Genomic DNA, 24,236 nt, shown 5'->3' on the forward strand with positions numbered 1-24,236 from the left:
ACTTCCTCTCCAAAGCCCTCCCAACTTCAAATGCTGCAATAGGTGTTGCTACTCTGTACTGCCCGAGCACCCTAACCCCACCTCTTCATTGCACTGCACTGTGATTCTCTACTCATACTTCCAAATCCAGCACTGCCCAGTAAGCTTCAAGGGGACCATGTCTTATTCACCCCTGTAACCACAGGGTCTGCCACAGAGATAGCAGGTGCTCAGTAAGTATGTGTGGCATGAATACTAGTGAAAGAACAAATGAATGAAACAGGGAGAGTGGAAAGGGGAGAGGTGTTATTTGTTTTTAATTACAGCTTTATTCAGATGTAATTTACCCTTGCAAAGTCTATAACTCAGTGGTTTTCATTATCATTTATTTTTGGATCATCCAATTTTAAAGATTACCTTAATTATTGAATTGAAAATTTACAAAAACTTGGTTTATTCTGAAAGACTTTATTAAAAGCGTTTCTATTATAAGAACACAAAATATTTTAAGCCAGTAACAACATTTAAATTAAAAAGATATAAACATGTCAAAGGAATGAAACCTAGATGTTTTATTATGTGTGAATTATGAGCGCTTACCTGGGCTTGTGTATAACGTATAAACCTTCCACCTGTTGCATGTCATTCAGTCTCTGCAGCAACATTCCTTGTGTCCATGTGGGTGTTTCTATGTGTGACTGTGAATATCTGTATGTAAATGGCTTGTCTCTTGGGTGCATTTGTGGGCGTGGGTATCCACTGCTATTATCATTGCTTTCTTTTTCAGAAAGTGTTTCCAATGTTTGCTTCATTTTACTCAACAGAAATGAGGAGGTTGGTTTATATTTCATGTCTTTTCTCTTTCAGATACAGCTGGTCATGCCACAGACAGTAAAGAAGAATAAAACTGTGAAAAATAAAGGATGTATTTAGAATGACACATTCTGCTGAAAATGAAATGGACAGACACTTACTAGGGCAGGCCCTGAGTTAAGGTGGATACAAAGGAACCAAAGGCATGCCTCTCCCAGCACCAGACTTCTGAACAGGCTGGGAGAGTGAGGCATAAACACATGAAATTTTAATACCAGACAGACATAGATAAGTATAAAACATGAGATAATAAAAAACAGGGTAATGGCTTTCAAGTGATTCAAGATATGTGACCTTATTTTCCTAACTATAAATTATAATTGACTGTCAGACAAGCAGATGCACTTATGAAAAGTAGAAACCAAAGATCTGACCCTGGGGCAATGTCAGAAGTTCTTGGGCACGTGACTGCTGTAGGTGTTAAGCTGAGCACTAGGAGGTCAACGGAAAAAGTAAGCACTGCAAACCGGAGTTTTTGGAAAGTCTTCACTTATTCCATGGAGAGGCAAAGCTGACCGTATCTGGTTAGGTGGAGACAAGGGCCCTGCAGGACCTAAGGAGAGCACAAGGCAAATTTGGAGAAGAGAGGACCTGTGGTGGATGTGGAACTTAAGTAGGAACATGCCTGGGGAGAAGAATGAGGATGATGACATTATGGAGGGCCACACTAATGCTCAGAGAAAACTAAAGACATTCTTCAGAAAGACACAAGAAACTCCTATGTCAGCAATCAGAAATTATGGAAAAATTCAGAAGGCCCCCAGGAATGGTGCTCCATGAAGACTTACATGGCAGCAATATGGGTTGCAGGCTGGTTTGGAGGTGTTAGAACCTTTAGGCAGGAGAGGGTGAGGTGTGGGTGAAAAGAGATGAGGAGCATTTCAAGAGAAACGCTATCAGAAAAGGACTCTGCTTCAACAGGAGAGTGCAGGTGACACCGAATTCCATATCAGACCCGTGGACACTTGAGGTAATGGCAGGACCGTCCTGGTAGGAGGCAGGGGACCTGGCAGAGAGGGGAAGCTGGAGGTATGAGGCCTGGAAGGAAAGTGCACAGTTATGTGCCCAGTGAAGGGAAGGAAGAGGGCTGAGGACAGAATCCTGGCACAGGCAAAGAAGTCAGTGAAGAAAGATCTAACGGGAAGGGACTCGGTGGCCTGTTTCAGGAGGAGCCAAGAGCCAGAGGTTTCTGGAGCAGAACTAAGGGAGGAGGAGGACTCAGAAAACAAGCAGGAATTGGCTTCCTTGTGTATTTTTTTGTTTTTGAGACAGGATCTTGTTCTGTCACCTAGGCTAGAGTGCAGTGGCACAATCACAGCTCACTGCAGCCTTAACTTCATGGGCTCAAGCAATCATCCTACCTCAGCTTCCTGAGTAGCTGGGAGTACAGGTATATGCCACCATGCCCAGCTATTGTTTTTTTTTTTTTTTTTTTCCTGTAAAGATGGGGTCTCACTATGTTGCCCAGGCTGGTCTTGATCTCCTGGGCTCAAGCCATCTTCCTGACTTGGCCTTCCAAAGTGCTGGGATTACAGACATGAGCCACTGTGCCCTGCTCTCCTTGTGAATTTTAGGAGCATAGGTTCAAGAGACTCTGGGTGAAAGTATGTTTTACAAAGAGGAAAGGTAGTGAAGAAACAGGGGAAGCAGGCTTACTTACATCAACTGTTCTGGAATGAAGAGCTGTGCATGTACATAGGCAGAGGGGAGAGAGCTGCTATACACGAGAGAGGATCAATGAAGCAGCGATATGTCTGAAGACCCAAAAAGGAGGATTAGCTGGGCATGAAGAGAGATTGAGGCAACAGGAGTGGAGGATGGCGTGTTAGGACAGGCAGAGAAGCTTTCAGCCGCTACTTGCAAGGAGGATGTAACAGCGAGGAGGGAGAGACCAAAGCGCGCCTCAACTCTCCCTGACGGGGGTCTGCGTCCCTCTGCTCCAGTGTTTTCCTCACTCTCTGGCCCAGCCTTCCAGGATCCTGCCTAAGGTCCTGCTTCCTAACACAGAGGCTGCCATCCACAGTCTGGTTGTGACTGGAGGGAGGGGAACACCCACAGGTCAGAAACAGCCCCAGAGAGGAAGCTGAGCACAACATGAGATAGGAAGGAAAGAAAGAGGAAAGGAGGAAGACCGAAGAGGAACTGACGTGAAGAGGGAAGCTTAAGGAACTTGCAAAGGTCTCAATTCTCAGCAAAGTCAGAGCAGACAAAGGGGACGACCAGAACAAAACAATCGAGGTATGGCCCTCTGATGGGAGGGTCACTGGAGGTGACTATGAAGGCACAGGAGCAGCATGACATCTTCTGAGGTTCTGTGCACTGGCAGAGGTGGCTGCTCAGGAAACACTGCGAGGCTCTCTAGGAGACAGGTGGCAAGACTCACCCGAACAGCCTTAGGAAAGCGTGTATGATGGAAGGCAAAAGGCTGATGGATGTCAAGGTACTAACAGAGAAGAGCACAACACAGCCTATAGGTTCCAGGTGTGGTTAAAAAAGAGGCAAGGCAGGTCAGAAGTAGAGGAAAGTGAGAGGTCAAGAGACTAGAGGTGAGACAGGCAGCAAAAAGCTGGCATGGGGGAAGGGAGGGTGGAGAATGGTTGGGAAGGGTAGGAGACAGTTTTAGAGTCTGCAATCCTAGTAGAATGGGTGGGAGTGGAGGTGTTAGAAAAATTGTGAGGATAGGACCCTAGAAGCAACAAAAACATGGATGTTGATGTCCCAGAGGGTGACAAAAGGAAGTAAAGACCCCTGGGGGCCATGTAGTAAAGTCCTCGAGGAAGATGAGGGTGACCTAGAGGCAGTTAGATGCTAGAGAATGGGTTATGTAAGGGCACCGACTTCTTTTACAATGATATCTGTCTAATTTGAGAAGGCTACATGTCTGAATGCATGAACACTACATGCTTTCAGTACCTCTTCAGGAGTCCTGAGATTTATAGATGGCACAATCACTTCCAACATCCCATTCCATACTCTGGAAGAAGTAGACCATGATGCTTTCCAGCAGTAAGCCACTCAACACAGCCAAGAAGGAGAGCTTACGGTTGATGTTTAGGGTCACTGGAAACGAGAAGGCAGCCAATAAGTTCAGAATTAATGAAACGATATTGACATGTAAATTTTGGGGTAGTATGAATTGTTTTGTAAAGCTGTTTTTAGAAAAATCAATGTTTGTTCTTATTAATCTATGCTGTTACCTTCTCCCACTTTTCCATCTACACGTTTTTAGAGAACCAAAGCCTCTGCTTACAACAAAACACTGAGCCCCTCCTCCTCATATCAAGCGGCAGATTCTCGTGAATATCAAAGGAGAAAACAAAAAATTCCAAGGCTATAAGAGAATAACGACAACAACAACAAAATGATACTTTCAGTATCACAGTTTGCAAGATGACAAGCATTCTGATAAAAAGTATCAGGTAATAAGTTCATTTAAAATAGGACTTCGGCCAGGCACAGTGGCTCGTGCCTGTTCCCAGCACTTTGGGAGGCCAAGGTGGGCAGACTGCTCGAGCCCAGGAGTTCAAGACCAGGCTGGCAACATGTCAAAACCCTGTCTCCACAAAAATTTAGCAGGGTGTGGTGGCATATACCTGTGGCCAGCTTTTCAGGAGGCTGAGGTGGGAGGATCACTTGAGCTCAGGAAGTAGAGGCTGTAGTGAGCTCTGATCATATCACTGCACTGTAGCCTGAGTGGCAGAGTGACACCCTATCTCAAAAAAATAAATAAAATAAAAATAAATAAAATAGCACTGTGTACAATATATGGGAAAAATGAAGACACACAGGGCTGCTCTTCCCGGTATAGTAGAAATTGTCCTGGATTGAGAGGCAGATACTCAGCATTCTCTCCTGACTTGATAACTGCCCAGCCATGTAACTAAGGACAAGTCACTTAACCCTCAGGGCCCCAGGAGCTCATTCATAAAATCAAATAATGGCTGTTCTACTAACCTCACAGGACAGAGATGATGCATATGAGAGCATTTTGAAAACTATAAAGTACTATGTGGGTAAATGTAACAAACACTGAGTACCTGCTATGTATAAGGTGCTATAGAAGTGTTAGGTATTATTACTATGTGATGAAGAATTCCAGTGTTCAACAGGTTATATAAAAACTGCACCCCAGAAACAAGGCTTTAAGCTTTTTATGGGTTGAAAGCTGAGAAGGCAGAATAAACACATAAACATACCTCTAATTGCCTGGAAATTTGATGTAAGAACAAATACTTTAATGAGTTTGAGGCACAGAGGTGTGTAGTCATGTTCCCAAATGACAGCTGGAATCAGCAAGAGTTTTCCGTAGCTAGATAATAATAGTGCTTTCAGCAGCAAAATGAAGTTGGACTTTTTTTTCGCCATCATGGGCCGTTCTACCCACAGGAAGGTAAAAATGCCAATAAAATAGGCAGTTTGTTCTAAAGAAGAAATGGAAAATAAAAGTATGAATGTCTCAATCCAAAATATATCCCCTTAAAAACAAATAAACCACCATTCTAAAATACAGCTTATCAGCTGACTTCATAAGAAATACTTTCTCAAGATCACAATCTCTTTTTCTTCTTCTTTTTGTTTTTTGTTTTTTTAAATAAACCCCTGGCTTTTGTATCAGATCCTGCTGGTATAATTTCAGAAACATTATCCACTGAAGAAAAAGTAACTCCATTAGAATTGTAATCATCAACTTTCTGAAGTTCCTTGAAGGAAGGAAGATTCTGCTTAAACATCTTCAGTGTAAGAGATCTCCAAAGAATAAAACAGGAGAATGGAGGCTTTTCAGTCTGAAAGATGGGACCTATCCTAAGAATGGGATAACACAGGAAGACATTTTTCTTTGTGCATTCTTCCGCTACTTAAGTGCCTATTATCCACATGATTTTTTAATATTGTTAACTGAGACTTCCTTTACTCATTTTAACAACATTTTAAAATGCAATTCCTTACACTTCCAGAAAGTATTCATATGACAGAGTCCAGATCAGCAGCAGCAATAGTTCCACTGTGTCCTACAGTCAGAACACAGCACAATCTGTTCAGCTTCTATTAACTAGGAATTTAACATCTCTTTTAACTGTGCTGTAATTTTTATTAGGATTGTTAGTCATCTGATTACCCAACTGTATCCATTCTGAGTGGCCAGTCCCTCATTTTATTTTTTCCCATATAAGCTATGTTATTAGCAGTTTAGGTTTCTGCAGAATCAGGTTTCTCTGGACACACGTATTATATTACAGCAGAAACAACTATCCTCTTTTTTAAACTTAATAAAGCCAAACTAAAGAGGTTCCAAATGTAGGTGATTAGGATCAATAAAAATAATTTAGGGGCCGGGCACGGTGGCTCATGCCTGTAATCCCAGCACTTTGGGAGGTCGAGGTGGGCGGATCACAAGGTCAGGAGATCGAGATCATCCTGGCTAACACGGTGAAACCCCATCTCTACTAAAAATACAAAAAACAATTAGCCGGGCGTGGTGGCAGGCGCCTGTAGTCCCAGCTACTCGGGAGGCTGACGCAGGAGAATGGTGTGAACCCGGGAGTCAGAGCTTGCAGTGAGCCGAGATTGCCCACTGCACTCCAGCCTGGGCGACAGAGCGAGACTCCGTCTCAAAAAAAAAAAAAAAAATTAGGATGGTTAACCTCCATGAAATATGATGTACTCTTCAAGGGAGACATGCTATCTCCCTTCAAAATAACTAAAAGGCTTGTCAGCTACAAGAATCTACTCAGGTAGATTGTAAAGCTTGGATTTTGGATAGAAATAATAATAAATAATTCCTTGAATGAATAAATAGTGAATGAACAGCAAATAACAAGAACCATCTAACAATGGTGGGTTGACTCCTGTCACTGGAGACACTCAAAGCTACAACATCTCTCAGGAGTCTACACAGAAAGATTTCTTGCACCAGACAGGCTAGACTAGATAACCTCCGCATCTTTAAAATTTAGGATTTACGAGATTATGGAACTACACCAGCCCTCAGGCTCTCATCAATCAGGTCAGTTCAGAAGGAGCTGCTACCTACCTATAGAATACTCCAGTGTGGAAAACACTGAAGGGGGTCAGGAGACTTTCCTCAGTCTTAGCGCTGATAGTGACCCACTGTGAGACTTCGGGAAAATCTATGCATCTATGTTTCTGCAGCTATAGATGGGGGAACCCCTAACCTACCTACCTCAGAGGATGACTGTGAAAATTAAATAATTCCTGTAAAAGCAGTTTTTAAATTATAAAATGCTTTATTTATGTAAGATATTCTTTTTTTTTTTCAGACAGAGTTTGTCTTTGTCATCCACGCAAGAGTGCTGTGGCATGAACATGACTCACTGCAGCTTTGACCTCCTGGGCTCAAGCGATCCTCCTGTCTCTGCCCCTCAAGTAGCTGGGACTACAGGCACATGACACCATGCCCAGCTAATTTTTGTATTTTTTGTAAAGACAGAATATTGCCATGTTGCCCAGGCTGGTTTCCAACTTCTGAGCTCAAGTAATCCACCTGTCTTGGCCTCCCAAAGTGCTGGGATTACAGGCGTGAGGTACCATGCCCGGCCAAGATATTCTTTTGGACTATATAGTCTAATTAGGGATTAGACTAAGACACATAAAAAAGTTAAGTAATAGTAGACAGGAACTTCTGATTAAGCATCAAAATATCTACTACAGAGTAGCTGCTATAGGAATTCCAACCCATTTAAAAACAAGCCTGGTTTTTAATAGTATATACAAAATATGGACATATAACAGTTTATCTTTGGAAATTTTAAGAAGGGCCAGGAGCAGTGGCTGATGCCTGCAGTCTTAGCACTTTGGGAGGCCCATATGGGAGGACTGTTTGAGCCCAGGAGTTCAAGACCAACCTAGGCAACAGAGTAAGATACTGCCTTTACATAAATTTTTTTTTTTAAATTAGCCAGGCACAGTAGCATGTACCTGTAGTCCCAGCTATTCAGCAGACGGAGGCAGGGGGATCCCTTGAGCCCAGGAGCTCCAGGCTGCAGTGAGCTATGACTGTGCCACTGCACTCTAGTCTCGGTGACAGAGCAAGACCTTCACTCTTAAAAAAATAAAAATTAAAAAAAAATTTTAAGAGGCTTTGCTTTAAAGTTTAAAATCATATTAGGTTCTAGTTCTTGGGCTAGATGATGTGCTCAAGGATGTTTTTAGTAGTATTATGTTTCATCAGATAAAAAGGTTAACATATTCTTTTGTATATTTCAAATATTTTAAATTGTTGCAAAGTCCAAATTGTATACAAAATTATCGATAGACTGGACATCATGGCAGTTAAGCTGTCATAAGCCTTAGTAATTACTTAATAATGGAGGCGGAGATTTTTCTATGTATTTTCCATGGATATATCTCTAGCACCTAAAGTAGTAACTGGCACCTAATAAGTATTTAAAAATATTTCTTAAGGGAATGAATAATAATGAATAGTGAATGAATAATCACCGAGTGTAACTGATGGTGACTTGCTCAAGTTAGAGTGCGTGGATGAATGTATGCAATCATTCATTCAATCAGCTGAGCAAATATTTATTAAGCACCTGGGCCAGGCACCTAAGTGCTTGAGCTACAACCGTGACTAACACAAAGAGCCCTGACCTCATTCAGTTGATATGTTAGTGGGGAAAGGCACTAACAAAAGATAACTTCTGTGATACGTTAAATGGTAAGTACCATAAGAAAAACAAAGTAGAGCCGGAACAGGAGATCAGGAGTGTCAGGGGAGGTGGTAGTGCTGATCAGGGTACACTTCATTGAGAAAGTGTCATTTTAGCCAACTCTTGAGGGGTATGCAGGAGTCAGACATCTGGGCATCAGGGGGACAGGCATTCCAGGCACAGGAAGAGCCACTTCAGAGGCCTTAAGGTGGAAGCTCATCCAGTGTTTCTGAAGCAAGTTAACTAGATGGGGAGGGTCAGAGTAGACATGGGAGATGACAGCTGTGGATAAAATGAGAGATGTAGTGGGAGGGGCAGATTCCAGTACAAGGCCTGCTGTAAAGACTTCAGCTTGCACTCTGAGTGAAACGGGGAGCTACTGTGTTCTAGCACAACAGTGACATGATCTGATTTGGTTGAAAAGGACTACTCTGTGTTGCGTGCAAATACACAGTTGGAGAACTGGGCTAGCAAACAAGGAGGCTACTGTAGTCATGCCGGTGAAGGATGAGGGTGGCCTGCAACAGGGTGGCAGGCCTGGAGGGAATGGAGTGTAGTAGTAGTATAATAGTAGAAGTGTGGCTGGGCGCAGTGGCTCATGCCTGTAATCCCAGCACTTTGGGAGGCAGAGGCGGGCGGATCACGAGGTCAAAGTTCGAGACCAGGCTGACCAACATGGTGAAGCCCTGTCTCTACTAAAAATACAAAAATTAGCTAGGCATGGTGGTGCGTGCCTGTAATCCCAGCTACTTGGGAGGCTAAGGCAGGAGAATTGCTTGAACCCAGGAGGCAGAGGTTGCAGTGAGTCAAGACCGCACCACTGCACTCTAGCCTGGGCAACAGAGTGAGACTGTCTCAAAAAAAAAAAAAAAAAAAAAGTAGAACTACTTTGAAGGTGGAGCCAATGGGATTTCCTGATGACCTGACTATGGGGTATCAAAGAGGCATCAGGGATGACTGCAAGGCTTTCTGGTTAATGCAACTAAAAGAATGGAGTTACAACCGAGAAGGGGAAGGCTGTGGTAGAGGCAGAGAGATGAGGAGCTTAATTATGGGTATGGTGATTTATTAGATATCCAAGTGGTGATGTTGAGAAGGCAGATGGATACAGAGTCTGGAGGTCTGGAGAAAGGTCTAGATTAGAGATGGACATTTGAGAGTTCTCAGCAGACAGGTTACATGACCAAGAGAGCGAGAGCAGATAGAGAAAAAAAGAGGACAAAAGAAGACACACAGCCCAGAAATGTGATATTGGAGTGGACTGGAGACTTAGTATTATTAAAGTAAGATTTCATTATAATCAAAGAGTTGAGAAGCAGAGAAGCATGGAACTAGCAATAAAATAGTCACAGAAATTAGCTCAACACAATTCTGACAATAGGAGAACAATAACTTATGAAGTGAAATTCTGAAAAGCACTTCCTGAACTTAAGGAATTTTGAGGAGTAGCCAAATTCCCTGCATGCACTCAGATAAGTAACAAGTAACAAAAAATACCAAACCCTATTAAATACACTGCATTAGTATAATGCAATTAGTACAATACATTGGGTAATGTCTGGCAATTACCTCTATTAATAAAGATAGGACCTAGCTAACTTTCAGACTGGATAATCAAAACTTAAACATTAAGAATTTTATTGGCCAGGCACAGTGGCTCACACCTGTAATCCCAGCACTTTGGGAGGCTGAAGTGGGAGGACTGCTTGAGCCCAGGAGTTCAAGACCAGCCTGGGCAACACGGAAAGACCCCCCCCATCTCAACAAAAAATACAAAAATTAGCTGGAGGTGGTGCATAGTGTGGTGGTGCATACCTGTGGTTCCAGCTACCTGGGGGGCCGAGGCAGGAGGCTTGCTTGAGCCCAGGAGTTCAGGGCTGCAGTTAACTGTGACTGTGCCACTGCACTCCAGCCTAGGCAACAGAGTGAGACCCTGTCTTAAAAAATATATAATAATAAAAATAAAAGAATTTTATCAACAATTTTGTGCTTCAAACTATTTTATGAAACTTTCTAATCCGATAAGCATAACTATTTCTATACCATATATGTGGTAACAAATTTTTAAAAAGCAGGTGATTCAAACACACTCACTTCGTAGGTTAGTAGTGGTAGAGCTGAAAATTTCATCTTAAGTCCCGTATTAACTAGCTCTTCTTACCAACGATTAAGACTACATGTCTTAGTTTTAACCAGATTAGTTAAGTAAGAATAGTTAACTAAGAATGGAAAGCGTGGCATCTCCTTACCTAAAGCAGCAATCGCAAACATTCTATAGAAATCCCATTCCTTAGCATATCTGATCAAGTCGTCAGGGGCAGTATTCTGGTTGGAATCTTGAAGCTGCCACCACCTCAGGTATGCTTCACAAAGCAAACAAAATATGCAGAGTTTTCCATGGATCTGATAGTCAAAGACATTGCCATTCAATTAGGTAAGGAAACAGTTGCACTAATATCAACAGGCACAGAGTATTTGTGGCATCCCACCTAGTCACTTTTCAGATTCAGAACTGCCCAATTAAGTGGCTAATTGTAGTCATTTTGTAATCAGTGAGTTTTAATCAGCAATGTCCATCAGAAGTACATGGGGAGATTTTTTTCAAAATTTAAATGTCTCAGCCCCGGTCCTGATTCAGAATCTTCATAGTACAACATAGACATCCATATTTTGAAACAGTTCTGGGGGGATTCTAATGTGCACCCCTAGTTAAGAATCACTGCTTTAAATAATAGTTCACCTTTCATTATACATTTTTGACTTCTGTCCTTTACACAGAATCAAGCAAAAAATTTATGTGATTCATGTATATGTGGGAACAGCAATAAGAGAACAGATTTAATCTGAAGATTCCATGATATTGAATAAGAAACTATTAGTCTGAACATCAATTTTAAAAAAATGTCTCCGGCTGGATGAATATGACTCAATATATTAAAAGAGAACAATTAAAACCTGGAAGTTCTTAAGAGTCTGAAATTTTGGCTAAAATAAAAAATACTAGGCAACAGAAATTGGCTTTTTTCTATGTATTCCTCCTTCAGATTGAACTTTCTCCATCAATATAAAGTGAGGAAGAGGCTGGGCACAGTGTCTCATGCCTGTAATCCCAATACTCTGGGAAGCTGAGGTGGGAGGATCACTTGAGGTCAAGAGTTCCAGACTAGCCTGGTCAACATGGTGAAACCTCACCTCTACTACAAATACAAAAATTAGCTGGGCATGGTAATGCGTGCCTGTAATCCCAGCTACTTGGGAGGCTGAGGCAGGAGAATCACCTGAACCCAGGAGGTGGAGACTACAGTGAGCCGAGATCATACCACTACACTCCAGCCTGGGTGACAGAGCAAGATTCCATCTCAAAAATAAATAAATAAATAAATAAAATAACAGGACACCCAGTTAAATTTGAGTTTCACATACACCATGAATAAATTTTTATTGTATAAGTATGTTCCGTGCAATATTTGGGACATTCTTATACTAAAAAATTAATTCATGGTATATATGAAACTCAAATTTAATTGACTGTCCTGTATCTTATCTGTCAACTCTACCCAAACTATTAAAGAGTTCACAATTCAATAAACTAAAAGTTTATTTTGAAAAATTCAATTTTATAAATCAGGACTTTGAATAAACTGAATGTTATTTACCTTATACATTCCTTTAATAGCAAAGTATAAAATGCAATAAATTATGTTTTTTAAAAAATTTCTCTTTTAATGTTTGCTTACCTCATTTAGGTATAATTCTTTCCCTACCTGGATATGTCTAATTGTATTCTGTTAAAAACCAGTGATGATTGTTTCAATTTATTAGCAGGTAATTCAGATTATGGCTTGTCAGTTTCCTGCCAGTGACCACATTCTTAAACACTCACTAAGCATTGTGCACATTTTAAAATCTACATCTATTATTTCCAGAAACTTCCAGATATGTTGCAATAAAAGACCCACTCTCCCATTACAATTTCTTTTCCTCTTTTATAATATTCTTTACTTCTGTTTAAAATTCTTATTATTCTTTTAAAATGCAACAGCATCAAATAAACTTAAAAAATAAAATTATCACAACTTACATTTATTTGAGTATTGAAAAGAATATGTCTGTAGGCCTGAGCTTTGCACAATATAGCATTAATCAAGATGATAACAGGATCATACTCGATATATTTGTCTACAGGTTTCTGGCAGGATTTCTGAAATAATGCAAGATAATATTAGAACAAGCAAATGTATACTTTCTGAAATCCTCAAGGATTTCAAAACAGCAGAGTCTATTTTGGACACATATAGCAATATGGCCATATTAGCAATTATTTATATAAACTTCCATTCAGATACAAAATGTTCATCTATATAAGAAAGGGTTTCAGAAAGGACTAAATATAATCTTCTAGGCTAGGAATATTAATATTTTAACCTCATATTCAAGAAGCTAAAAATATATCTAATTTAAAGACTGAGTTTAGGCAGGAAAGTATTCCAGAAGATTTTACTTTCAATCTATAGAGACTCTATGTCCAATTCCACATTCAATTTGTAGGAATTATTATAAAATAAATATATTTATAATGCACTTTCATTGATAAATTGTTGCCTCTTGGCTAGATGCCCCTGACTTTATGGTTCTTGGCACATGATTTGGAGAAAAGTACTCAGCAGTTACCTTGTCCCCAGAACTACTGAGAGCTGCAAGTAGGTAAAGAATGGGGCATGATCCCAAAGATCCTAAGGTGGCCAATAACAGGGGAAGCCTGGGTTTTTCTCCAGTAACATCAAGGATATGGAAAGAAAATGGTCTTTCTCTGCTAGAGTAGCGACAATGGAGACGGCTGGGCTGTGTAAGGAACTGGGCTGTGCAGCCTAGCTCTAGGTTCCAAATTCAAGGCTCCCTTGGCTCTTAGCAATTCACATTAAATGGCTTTATTCCCCCCTGAAGGGTCACCAATTTAGAGTTCAGATTCTCTAGACACATGTGACTATAATGTTACCAAATTCCAACATCATTAGAACATAAAAAATGCAGGTATACACAAAAAAGCTCATTAGAAATGTGACCTCTAAAGCAGTACTATTCACAAAGTTGCATCAATGCTACTATTCACTTTATAAAACTACAGCAGTCCTCCCTGAAAGCCACAGTTTTGCTTTCTGCAGTTTGTAACCCGAGGTCAACAGCATTCTGAAAATATTATATGGAAAAATCCAGAAATAAGTTTTAAATTGCATGCTGTCCTGCTCCACTGTCCGGGATGTGAATCATCCCTTTGTCTAGTGTGTCCACATTGCAGATGCTCCCCGCCTGTTAGTCATCTAGTCGCTGTCCAGGTTAACAGGATTGAGGATTGCAGTACTGCAGTGCTTGTGGTTCAAGTCACCCTTCTTTGACTTAATAATAGCCCCAAAGCACGAGAGTAGTGATGCTGGCAATTTTACAGCCAAAGAGAAGCTGTAAAATGCTTTAAGTGAAAAGGTGAAAGTTCTCGACTGATAAGGAAAAACCAATCTTATGCTGAGGTTAAGATCTACGGTAAGTGTGATGTTCCCCTTCTAAAACCTAAAGTATAATAATAATAATAATAATAATAATAAAAGAAAAAAAAAATAAGCCAAAAAAAAAAAAAAGATCTACGGTAAGAATGAATCTTCTACCTGTGCAACTGTAAAGAAAAGAAATTGTGCTAGTTTTGCTGTGGCATTTCAAACTGCAAAAATTAAGGCCACAGTATGTGAGAAGTGCTAAGATGGAAAAGGCAGGGCCAGGTGCCATGGTTCACATCTGTAATACCAGCACTTTGGGAGTCCGAGGTGAGAGGATCGCTTAAAGCCAGAAGTTCGAGCCCATCCTGGGCAACAAAGCAAGACCCTGTCTCGGTCTCTCTCTCAAAAAAAAAAAAAAAAAAAAAGGATAGGAAAAGTATTACATTTGCGGGTGCAAGGCATGAACAGAAACGTGTTCCAACTGATGGTAATTGGGTTCCATACTATCTGTGGTTTCAGGCACTCACTGTGGGTCCTGGAACGTATCCCCCAAAAAGAATGGGGACTACTGGAATGGCTACAATTCAAACGCATAACATTTGGAAACTTTGAGATGATAAAATAGAAGAGTTGCGAGTATAAAAACATTCTAGGCTGGCCTTTTAATTACATTAAAGTGGTGGAAGAAAAATGAAGTGCACTGAAGAATACTGACCCTGCAATTCAAATGTAATAAAACATTGGATGTGTTCCCAATTTAAATAGCTTCTCCACTTCATTTGTGTCATTACAAGAATAGGTATGTTTTCCAGTTACCGAGTGATCCAATGAAGGGAGATGTGCTGTTACCTCAAACTTAAATGTGCTTAATCAGGGCCAGGTGTGGTGGCTCACGCCCATAATCCCAGCACTTTGGGAGTCCGAGGCAGGTGGATCACGAGGTCAGGAGATCGAGACCATCCTGGCTAACATGGAGAAACCCCATCTCTACTAAAAAAAAAAAAAAAAAAAAAAATTAGGAGGGTGTGGTGGCGGGTGCCTGTAGTCCCAGCTACTCGGGAGGCTGAGGCAGGAGAATGGGGCGTGAACCCAGGAGGCGGAGCTTGCAGTGAGCTGAGTTCGCGCCACTGCACTCCAGCCTGGGCAACAGAGCGAGATTCCGTCTCAAAAAAAAAAAAAAAAATCTGCTTAATCAAACTGAGGCATAAGGAGTTAATATTTTTGCAGTTCTTTACCTGAGCAGGGAGTAAGCCAGAATCAAAACAGAAGCCCCAAAATCAGAAATTCCATGTCCATGACAAAGAGCTGTTTGATAGGTCTCCCTTGGCTACTCACATGGAACACATCTCCTTCCTTTCTACATGCAAGACTGGGACACCAGAGAGGCTGCTTCATGTTAAAATGGAAACCCTAAGAAGTCAGGGGTCCTCTCTCTGTCCTTTAAATATTCTCTAAAACCCGTTTTTGGACAGCATCACAAGTCTAAGGCTGGGGATCTGCACAATACTTGGAAGGAGGCAGGCAGAAACCAGCACCAGGAGACACAGCAGCTGTTATTCCTTTTGCATTTATTTGTTTGACAAATGTCTTTGGAGTGGCTATTACATGTATAACAATCGCTCTCTTTTCTTGGCCATTTTATGGACCAGGAACTTCCAAGGTGCTAGATATTCACCTTCAGCCACAGTTTCTATCCTCAAGGACCTAACAGTTTAGAAGCAGAAGACAAACATGCCTCTATGATATGGTCTGATGACCAGTCATCAGACTATGTAACATCCAACGGCTACGACCGGATAAGCACAGGGTGATATGAAATCAAACAGAGGAGGCAGCTTCTGGTAGTATGTGATATGCTATGTGCTTTGCCCATTTCCCTTCTTAGCATTCGGCATGTTTTATAAATGCTGAGAAGTCATTAAAGTTTGCTGGTTCCCTCTCAGTCAGTTTGAAATGCCTAACCTTGTTTTCACTCTAACTCGTTACTTTGAATTTTGTCCTGCTTGTCTCTTCAATCACCTAGCCTTGCTTCTCATGTAAATAAGACTCTCTCTAGCTGGGAAGGCCGGACAAACTCCAATTGACCCCTTAATTTACAAGACACTAAGGGCTCCTTACCCAACCCCCTTCCGTAAGGAGTTGGCCTGGGTAAACAGATCCTCAGCATTTCAAGAGAGCCCAATGAACTTATAAGGTACTAACACCAACAATGTAGGAAGTTCCCAGGATTTTTCTCAAAGAGATAACAACATAAAACCTTGAATTCGTGTCCGGCATAGACCCTATATCTAATTATAATGAAAGATTTAGAACCTTGCACCTGGTACCGTTGCTCTTCTTGTAACCATTTGTCTTTTAAGTTATCTCTCTGTAACCATTTTGCTTCTTTTGATTCTTGCATGTTTTTACTTCTGTAGAACTATTGCATTTGAGTCCCCCTCCCCTTCCTAAACCTAGGTATACAAGTTAATCAAGCCCCTTCCTCGGGGCCGAGAGAATTTTGAGCATTAGCCGTCTCTTTGGCCGCCGGCTTAATAAAGGACTCTTAATTCGTCTCAAAGTGTGGCGTTCTCTCTAACACCCCTGGGCACAACAAGTTTACACCTCACTTTCCTTGTTCTCCCTCTATTATTTGCTTTTCCCTTAAGTGCTGCTTGCAACTTCCTTTCCCTCTGCCTTCACCTTGAATGTGAAGAGGAAAACTACACACACACACACACACACACACACACACACACACGAAACAAACAAATGTAGACATCCCAAAACAGACCACTGAGAGTTGTATTCAATTTAGTACATATGTTTCTTTTCTTTTCTTTCCTTTTTGAGACAAGGTCTCACTCTGTCGCCTAGGCCTGGAGTGCAGTGGTGGGATCTTGTCTCACTACAGCCTCTGCCTCCCGGGCTCAAGCGATTCTCCCACCTCAACCTCCTGAGTAGTTGGGGCTACAGGCGCATGCAACCATGCCCAGCTGATTTTTGTAGTTTAGTATAGATGGGTGGGGGGCAGGGGGTGGTCTCACCACGTTGCCCAGGCTGGTCTTGAACTGACCTCAACTGATCTGCGATTTAGCCTCCCACAGTGCTGGGATTACAGGTGTGAATCATCATGCCTGCCCAGATTTAGCAACTATGTTTCTTATGTTTCTTATTTTGGCAAAATTGTTTCATTTACTACTTTACAGGCAAGTATCCTGAAAAGAGAAAAATCTTCCTCTAAAGAACCCCTACAACACAAGGACCAAGCATACTCTGGGAATTCAGGCTGCTTCCACCACCTGTCTAAACATGGATATGACTTCCTGTGTCCTGCTGTGTTCTCCAACGCCTAATGAATCAGATATCTTTTAGAATATAAATCGGCCAAACCAATTTTTTTCTTAAATATTCCTGCTGTTTCCTTCCTGTCATCTCTAGGAGCATTCCCTTCCCTTCTTTAAGTCTTTAAGCTCCTCAAGGGTAGGGCTGTGTCTTATTCATCTTTGCATCTAGGATCCCAAGGGTGGGAGCCGAATGCTGTAGTGCTGAAGGAAATGGAAACTTAGGAGACTCCTACAGGAGTTTTGTTTTGTTAACATAATAATGAATTTATTAAATATCTGTGCACTTAAAATAAGCCAAGCCCTATAGCAAATAAAAAGTACTGTATCTTTTTTTTTTTTTTTGAGACGGAGTCTCACTCTGTCGTCCAGGCTGGAGTGCAGTGGCGCAATCTCAGCTTCACTGCAACCTCCGCCTCCCGGGTTCAAACGATTCTCCTGCCTCAGCCTGCCGAGTAGCTGGGATTACAAGAGTTCGCCACCAAGCCCGGCTAATTTTTGTATTTTTAGAGAGATGGGGTTTCACCGTGTTGGTCAGGCTGGTCTTGGACTCCTGACCTCGTGATCCGCCTGCCTTGGCCTCCCAAAGTACTGGGATTACAGGCATAAACCACCGTACTCGGCCGAAAGTACTGTATCTTTAAGCATACTTATAATAAATTGTGAAGAGCTGAAGCAGCAGGATTGGCTAAAAGCAAGGGACACATGATGTATTAGAGGAAAGTCAGAGAAACACAGAAAGGCAAGCTGGGAGGAATGGCAGTGAAGAAACAAGCAGAGCAAAAGGAAAGGAGATTGGGATGAAAAATACAGGTGGGCGATCAGGCTGAGGACCTTGCTGACTCCAAGTTTGGCAGGGAAGAGACCAAAGTATATATGAGTAACCACTTAGAAACTCTGGAGATTATGTCACAACACATGGTCTAATGTCTAAAAACTTCTTACTTTTTGTATCTCAGAGGTTTGGAGAGCCTTTACAATAATTCATCGCTTCATGGTTTAATTTTTAGTCTGGCATCAACAAAATGATTTTCCCTGAGTCGTGCTATTATGGCCTAAAGTTTAGTATGCATTAGCATGATAGCGACAAGGCCATTAGACACTCCGTCTCATTATGGAATGACTGTGGACAATAACGAATCCATAAAGTACTGTGCCACCATTCAATATTCCAAATATAACTCCAAAGTCCATCTCTTGGGAGAAAGAGTATGACGTTAGGGAACAAAGTGGAGGGGGGAAGTGAATGTTGACCTAAACAGCTATCCAATAATTATTTTGCCTTTCCATAAACAAAATAAACACCTGTTGTTCAGCAAAGGGATTTTGTTAGCTTAATGCCAACAAAAAGAGACTTTTTGTATTATTAAAGACTACTAACTAAAATGCATATACAAATACCAGCTTTTCTTCAGACCATATTCAGTTATGTGGTTATCATCTTCCAAATGGACCATTTAATTGGACCAGTCCAAAAGTTATTAAGTTTAGACCACATATAAGATCTTGTTCTCTTCCTCCTACCTGGATGGCCAAGCATATGCTAATCTAAAAACCTGGAAGTGATACATTTATTCAACAGATATTTACTGAGTGGCTACTAAATGTCAGTCGCTGTTCTGGGTGATACAGATACATTAATGGATAAAACAGACAGAATGTCTGTCCTTGTGTAGCTTACTTTCCAGTAGGAGAAGACACACAACATTAAGTCAATTATAAACAAGATTACAAGAAGATAGGTGCTATAGAGAAAGATAAAGCTGGGAAGCACATCATACTTTTCAATAGGGTAGTCAGAGTAGACTCTCTGAGATGTTTGAAGGAGGTAAGGGAATTAGTCATGCAGATACCTGATAGAAGAGTGCTCCACGCATTGTGCAAAAGCCTTGAGGAAGGAACCTGCCTGGTTTGAGAAACACCAGGAGGCCAGTGGGACTGCTGTAAAATAAAGAAGGGAAAGAGTAGCAGGAGACTCTACAGGGTCTTATAAGCCAGTTCAGGGATATGGGCTTTAACTCTGAGATGGAAAATCATCAGAAAGTTTTGGTCAAAGAGATGATATGATCTAAATTACATTTTTAAAGGATCAGTCCCTGGCTACTCTGTGGAGAGAAGACTGAAGAGGTGCAAGGATGATGTAGGGAGACCAGATAGGAGTTACAACAATAGTTCAGGTAGACATGATGGTGGCTTGGATGAGGATTGTAGCAGCAGGAGTAGTGAGTAGTAGATCCTGAACATAATTTGAAGACAGAACAGGATTTGCTGAATAACTGAATATGGGATGTGAGAGGAAGAGTAGAAAAGTAGAAATAGGGATGACACCAAGGTTTCTTGGTCTTAGGAGTTAAAATGGTAAAGTTGCCACTAACTGTGATGGGTATATTTGAGCTGTCTATTGAAATCCAAGTGGAGAAGTCAAGTAGGTAGTTGGACATTTAAGTCTGGAGTTCAGGGAAGAGGTTCAGGGTAGAAATAGAAATTTGGAAATTGTCAAAATTTTGACGGTATTTAAAGCCATGAGACAGAATGAGCTCTTCAAGGGAAAGCATGCAGACAGAAGGAGGCACGATGACTATGCCTTGGAATATACCATGATTAAGAGGTAAGGGAGGTGAAGCAAAAGCAGAAAGGCGATTGAGGGGTAATAGCCAGTGAAGTAAGAAGACAAAAGGAAGAGCACTGAATCCTGGGAAGCGCACACAGCATTTCAAGGAGGAAGAAGTAATGAGGTAAAATGCTGCTGATCATTAACTGAGAATCGACTACTGGATTTAGCAAAGTGGAAGTGGTGATCTTAACAAGAACAGTTTCTAATGAAATGCGGGTGGGAACGTGACTAAAGCAGGTTCAAGAGAAACTAGGAAAGGAAATAGTACAAACACACCTTAGAAGGTCTGCTTTCTAATTAAGAAGAAAAAGAGCAGAAGCTAAAGGGGGAAGTGGCAGCAAGTGTATTTTGTTGGTGGTGTTGGTTTTTTTTTTTTTTTTGATGGAAGAAGTAACAGTATGCATGCTGGTGGGAATGATCCAGCAGAAGGCAGAAGACAGTACAGTAAAGAAATAACAAATGCTAGTATTGGGTTTATGTTGTTGCAAACCTGGTGGAAGTTCTCTTCTGTTTTCACAGTGGCTCGTGCCTGTAACTCCAGCACTTTGGGAGGCCGAGGTGGGTGGATCATTTGAGGTCAGGAGTTCGAGACCAGCCTGGTCAACATGGTGAAACCTGGTCTCTACTAAAAATATAAAAATTAGCCCAGCGTGGTGGTGTGGGCCTGTAATCCCAGCTACTTGGGAGGCTGAGGAAGGAGAATCGCTTGAACTCAGGAGGCAGAGGTTGTAGTGAGCTGAGATTGCCCCACCGCACTCCAGCCTGGGTGACAGAGGGAAACTCTATCTCAAAAAAAAAAAAAAAAAGAAAGAAAGAAAGAAAAAAAAAACCGAAATAAGATTGCCAGAAATCATGAAAGGCTTACATGAGGTTAATGGTCACAAATTTGTTTTCCCCCAGCAACGTGCTGCTGCATGGGTACAGGGACAAGACCAGGCAATATGTTGGATTTAACAAGGGTTGACATTTTGACAAAGGAGGGAAAGCATTTGAGAGAGGAACAGGAAATTGAGGGTGTATGCACCAGAACGTTATGTGGCTGACAGATTATATAGGTATACACTCAGTTTGTCAATTCTCTTGTATATTACTACAGACCATAATTTACTAAAGAGATTAGAAAATCACAAGATCTGAAATGGGACAAAAATGTACTGTCTATTCTGTGACAGGTTCTTTGCTAATTAATACCCCCAAAGAACCTCCAACTTTGTAGACTCTTTAAACATAAGATTATTCTCTCTGCCGTAAAATAAAGAAGGGAAAGAGTAGCAGGAGACTCCATAGGGCCTTATAAGCCAGTTCAGGGATTCGGGCCTTAACTCTGAAATGGAAAATCATCAGAAAGTTCAAGGTATTCTACGAACACCTTGAAATGAGAATTTTTACTTCCTCACTTTTGGGTTTTGTACCACCAACGTCTAGCATAGTGCTTTGTACACAGTAGACATCCAATAACGACAATTGATGAAACCTTTAAAAGGCATCGTAGGTGAATTCAACATGGGTTGTGGAGGGTAAGGATGGTACCATCTCTCTCTCAAAGGGAGAAGAGCTAGAAGGAAGTAGCTTTGGCATGAACCAAAATGTCAACCTAATTGATCTTTAAATTTCTCTGCAAAATGCTCACATCTACCTCTGTGTGTCGGTCCGGTCCGTTCTCCGGCTTAGGTCATATCACCCAAATACGCCCTAGTATGAGAAAAGCGCCGTCGGGTAGCTGAGTTCTCTATCAGTACAGATATTCATGCAAAGACCCCGGGCGGGAATGTCAACTACCGAACTAAAGACTGTATCAGAGGACCCTGCTCCTCGCGGTCCCCAAATCCCGCCGCGCCATTTTCTTCTCAAGGACACCCCACACCTGACAACTCACACAGATGGTTATCTTCAGCACACCGTGGTTATAGTCTCGGTACAACTCTTTGGCCTCCTGGTTGCATTCGATGCACCTGTACTGGCAGGAGGCCGAGGCAGCAGTAGGAGTCGCTGCCACCCCATCCACGTTCCCCTTCCCCTGCTGCAGCCCGCTCCGGCCGCCGTTGCCCATTTCCACTCAACTGCAGTTTAGAGTTTCCGATTCTGTGGCGGGTAAGTCGTCAGACGCCAGACCGGAAGACTTGCGCCGCGCGGGGCTTATTGGGATTCGTAGTCCCAGCACCGGCAAGGCGGCCCGGGGCTGGCCGAGCTGGGACTACCATTCCCAGCACACAATGCTTCTCCCCCTTGCCCCGCCCCCTACACGGTCCACCTGCCCGCCGTGGGTTACAGGCGGGGAGGCCTGAGAGCCGGGCAAGGGCTGTCGCACATGCGCCTTGAGGGAAGATGGCACCTGCAGGCTGCTGCTACTGCTGCTGCTTCTGGGGCGGCGCTGTGGCCGCCGCGGGCGCCGCCCGGCGTGTCCTGCTGCTGCTGCTGATGCTGCTGGGGGTTCTGTCCGCCGGGCCGCGGCCGGGCGCCCTGGCCACCGAGCACTACTCACCGCTCTCCCTGCTCAAGCAGGAGCTGCAGCACCGGCAGCAGCAGGAGGCCCCGGCGGGCGGCGGCGGCTGCAGCCCGCAGTCCGGGGACTGGGGGGACCAGTACTCTGCCGAGTGCGGCGGTGAGTGGGCGGCGGCGGGCGTCCGAGTCGGCTGGGGCGGCGGGGCGGCGGGGCTGGGGTCCCGGGCCGGGGTACGGGCCGCCCGGGCCTCACGCCTCCGGCTGCGGCGCGCGATCCACGGGAGCCGGCTCAGCCAGGGGTCCTGTCGGGCAGCTTCCCGCCGCTGCCACCCACGCCGCCGCGCGCCCTCCTGCAGCCGCCTTTGGGCAGGGCGGCGAGTCGAGAAATGAGCTGACAGCGTGCTCCTGGGGCCAGGGCGGCCTCTCCTGAGTCTGAAGCAACTGTTGGAAGGGTGGCGGAGGAGATGGCAGGTGGCCCGGGGCAGCCCTGTTCCCGCCGCCGGCCTCCCGAGGATGCCGAGGGGGCGAGGGAGGGGCGGGCGGACAAGCAACCAGCTCGGCGGCTGGCGGAGCCCGCCCCCGGAGGGAGACGCCTGGCCCATCTTAGGCCTGGAAATCAGGCTTCCTGACCTCCCGGGTTAATGTCTCGTATAAAACAGTTCCTAAAAATTCGACCCCTGGAATGGAAAAAAAGAGCAAGCCCATCTTATCTGCTCGTTGACATCTTGCTTCCAGTTGTTTAAGATTAACCTGCGATCTGTCAGGTGTCTCTCAGAGGGAAAAAAGGCCCCTGCAGGCCTTGAGCCTGTGTGTCAGTGCCGTGTGTGTATTGGAGCTACGCCAGCTCATTCATTAAGAATGGGCGCTATTGGCTTCAGTTTAATAAATCATAGCAGATGCCTCTGGGACAAAATACATGTGTACTTTTTTTTGTTTTGAAGTTCTGTCGTGGGTCTTTTTACCCATCGATCCCCTCCCTTTCTCTTTCCCCCTTCTCTATGTGAGTTCCCTTATGGCTTGCTTTGGGAAGGGCCTAGGTCTACCAGGTAACCCACTAGGAGATGGTTGCTTTTAAGACTTGGCAGCGGTTTTCTTCGGCATTGTGTACCTGGGAAAACAATACTTTTTTTTTTTTAGTTGAGATGAGACGTCAAGATTAGCACAATCTGATTTCCTTTTAGCACAATCTGACTTCCTTGAGGAAGTGTCACTCACTGAGAGGTTTGTGACTTTTTTATTTTGCGGTAGGCCTTAGCTGGTAACAGCGTAAGTAACACGGCCAGCCTTGCACGGTGGAAAAAGAATGGCGTTTACTTACCTCTGTCACTTTCTGTATCTCTGAGCAAGTGAATTACCTGTCTTTGTAAAATGCCTCCTCTGTAGGTGGAAAACACTGTTCACCTAATTGTGGGGTTTTATTTTCCTCACGAGGGTGCTGTGAGGGAAATGAGAAGTAGCTGACATATATTGAGTGCTTGCTGTATGCCAGGTGCTGTTATAAGTGCTTTAGGTCTATGAGCCTAGTATATTAGTCTATCAGAAAAACAATAACCACCTCATTAGATGGTGACTCATTTTCTCAGATGAGCAAACTGAAACATAGTGAAATTGTCATCTTCTTGAGATGACACAGCTGCCAAAGGAGGAACCCATGTAGTCGGGCTCCAGACAAAACCTTTGTCTTAACTATTAAGTGGTTGTAGGTAGGCAAACCACATCTGTAGTATTTACTTGCATATGGTGCGTGTTGGGTAAATTTTCCTTTCTCCTTTGCTCACGTGGTGCTCACTGGCTAAAGGAGCCCCAGCGTTTAGACAGTAGAAGGTATGTATTGATTAATGTTATGAAA

The 24,236-nt window shown here is 43.0% G+C and overlaps 2 protein-coding genes across 10 annotated transcripts in view; one reads left to right on the top strand and one right to left on the bottom strand.

Annotated features, from left to right (window-relative positions):
* Positions 1-427: 427 nt before the first annotated feature.
* On the bottom strand, positions 428-22,266 carry ARV1 (ARV1 homolog, fatty acid homeostasis modulator). The gene is made up of 6 exons (XM_054486814.2): positions 21,822-22,266; positions 12,604-12,723; positions 10,772-10,925; positions 5,049-5,273; positions 3,766-3,912; positions 428-886 (listed from the first exon to the last, which is right to left on the bottom strand). The coding sequence occupies exons 1-5, from the start codon at positions 21,993-21,995 to the stop codon at positions 3,770-3,772; spliced, it is 816 nt and encodes a 271-aa protein (XP_054342789.1). The 5' UTR covers positions 21,996-22,266; the 3' UTR covers positions 428-886; positions 3,766-3,769.
* TTC13 (tetratricopeptide repeat domain 13) overlaps positions 22,174-24,236 on the top strand; it is a 72,857-nt gene continuing 70,794 nt past the window's right edge. For 6 of the 9 annotated variants that reach the window (XM_054486753.2, XM_054486758.2, XM_054486768.2 and 3 more), the window contains exon 1: positions 22,271-22,547. In XM_054486753.2, the coding sequence (XP_054342728.1) occupies positions 22,271-22,547 (277 nt within the window). Of the gene's footprint in view, positions 22,548-24,236 lie in introns of all 9 variants that reach the window. The other 3 variants (XM_054486734.2, XM_054486743.2, XM_054486795.2) reach the window with 3 other exon arrangements.

This window comes from Pongo pygmaeus, chromosome 1 (assembly GCF_028885625.2).
Source record: "Pongo pygmaeus isolate AG05252 chromosome 1, NHGRI_mPonPyg2-v2.0_pri, whole genome shotgun sequence".
NCBI lineage: Eukaryota > Metazoa > Chordata > Mammalia > Primates > Hominidae > Pongo > Pongo pygmaeus.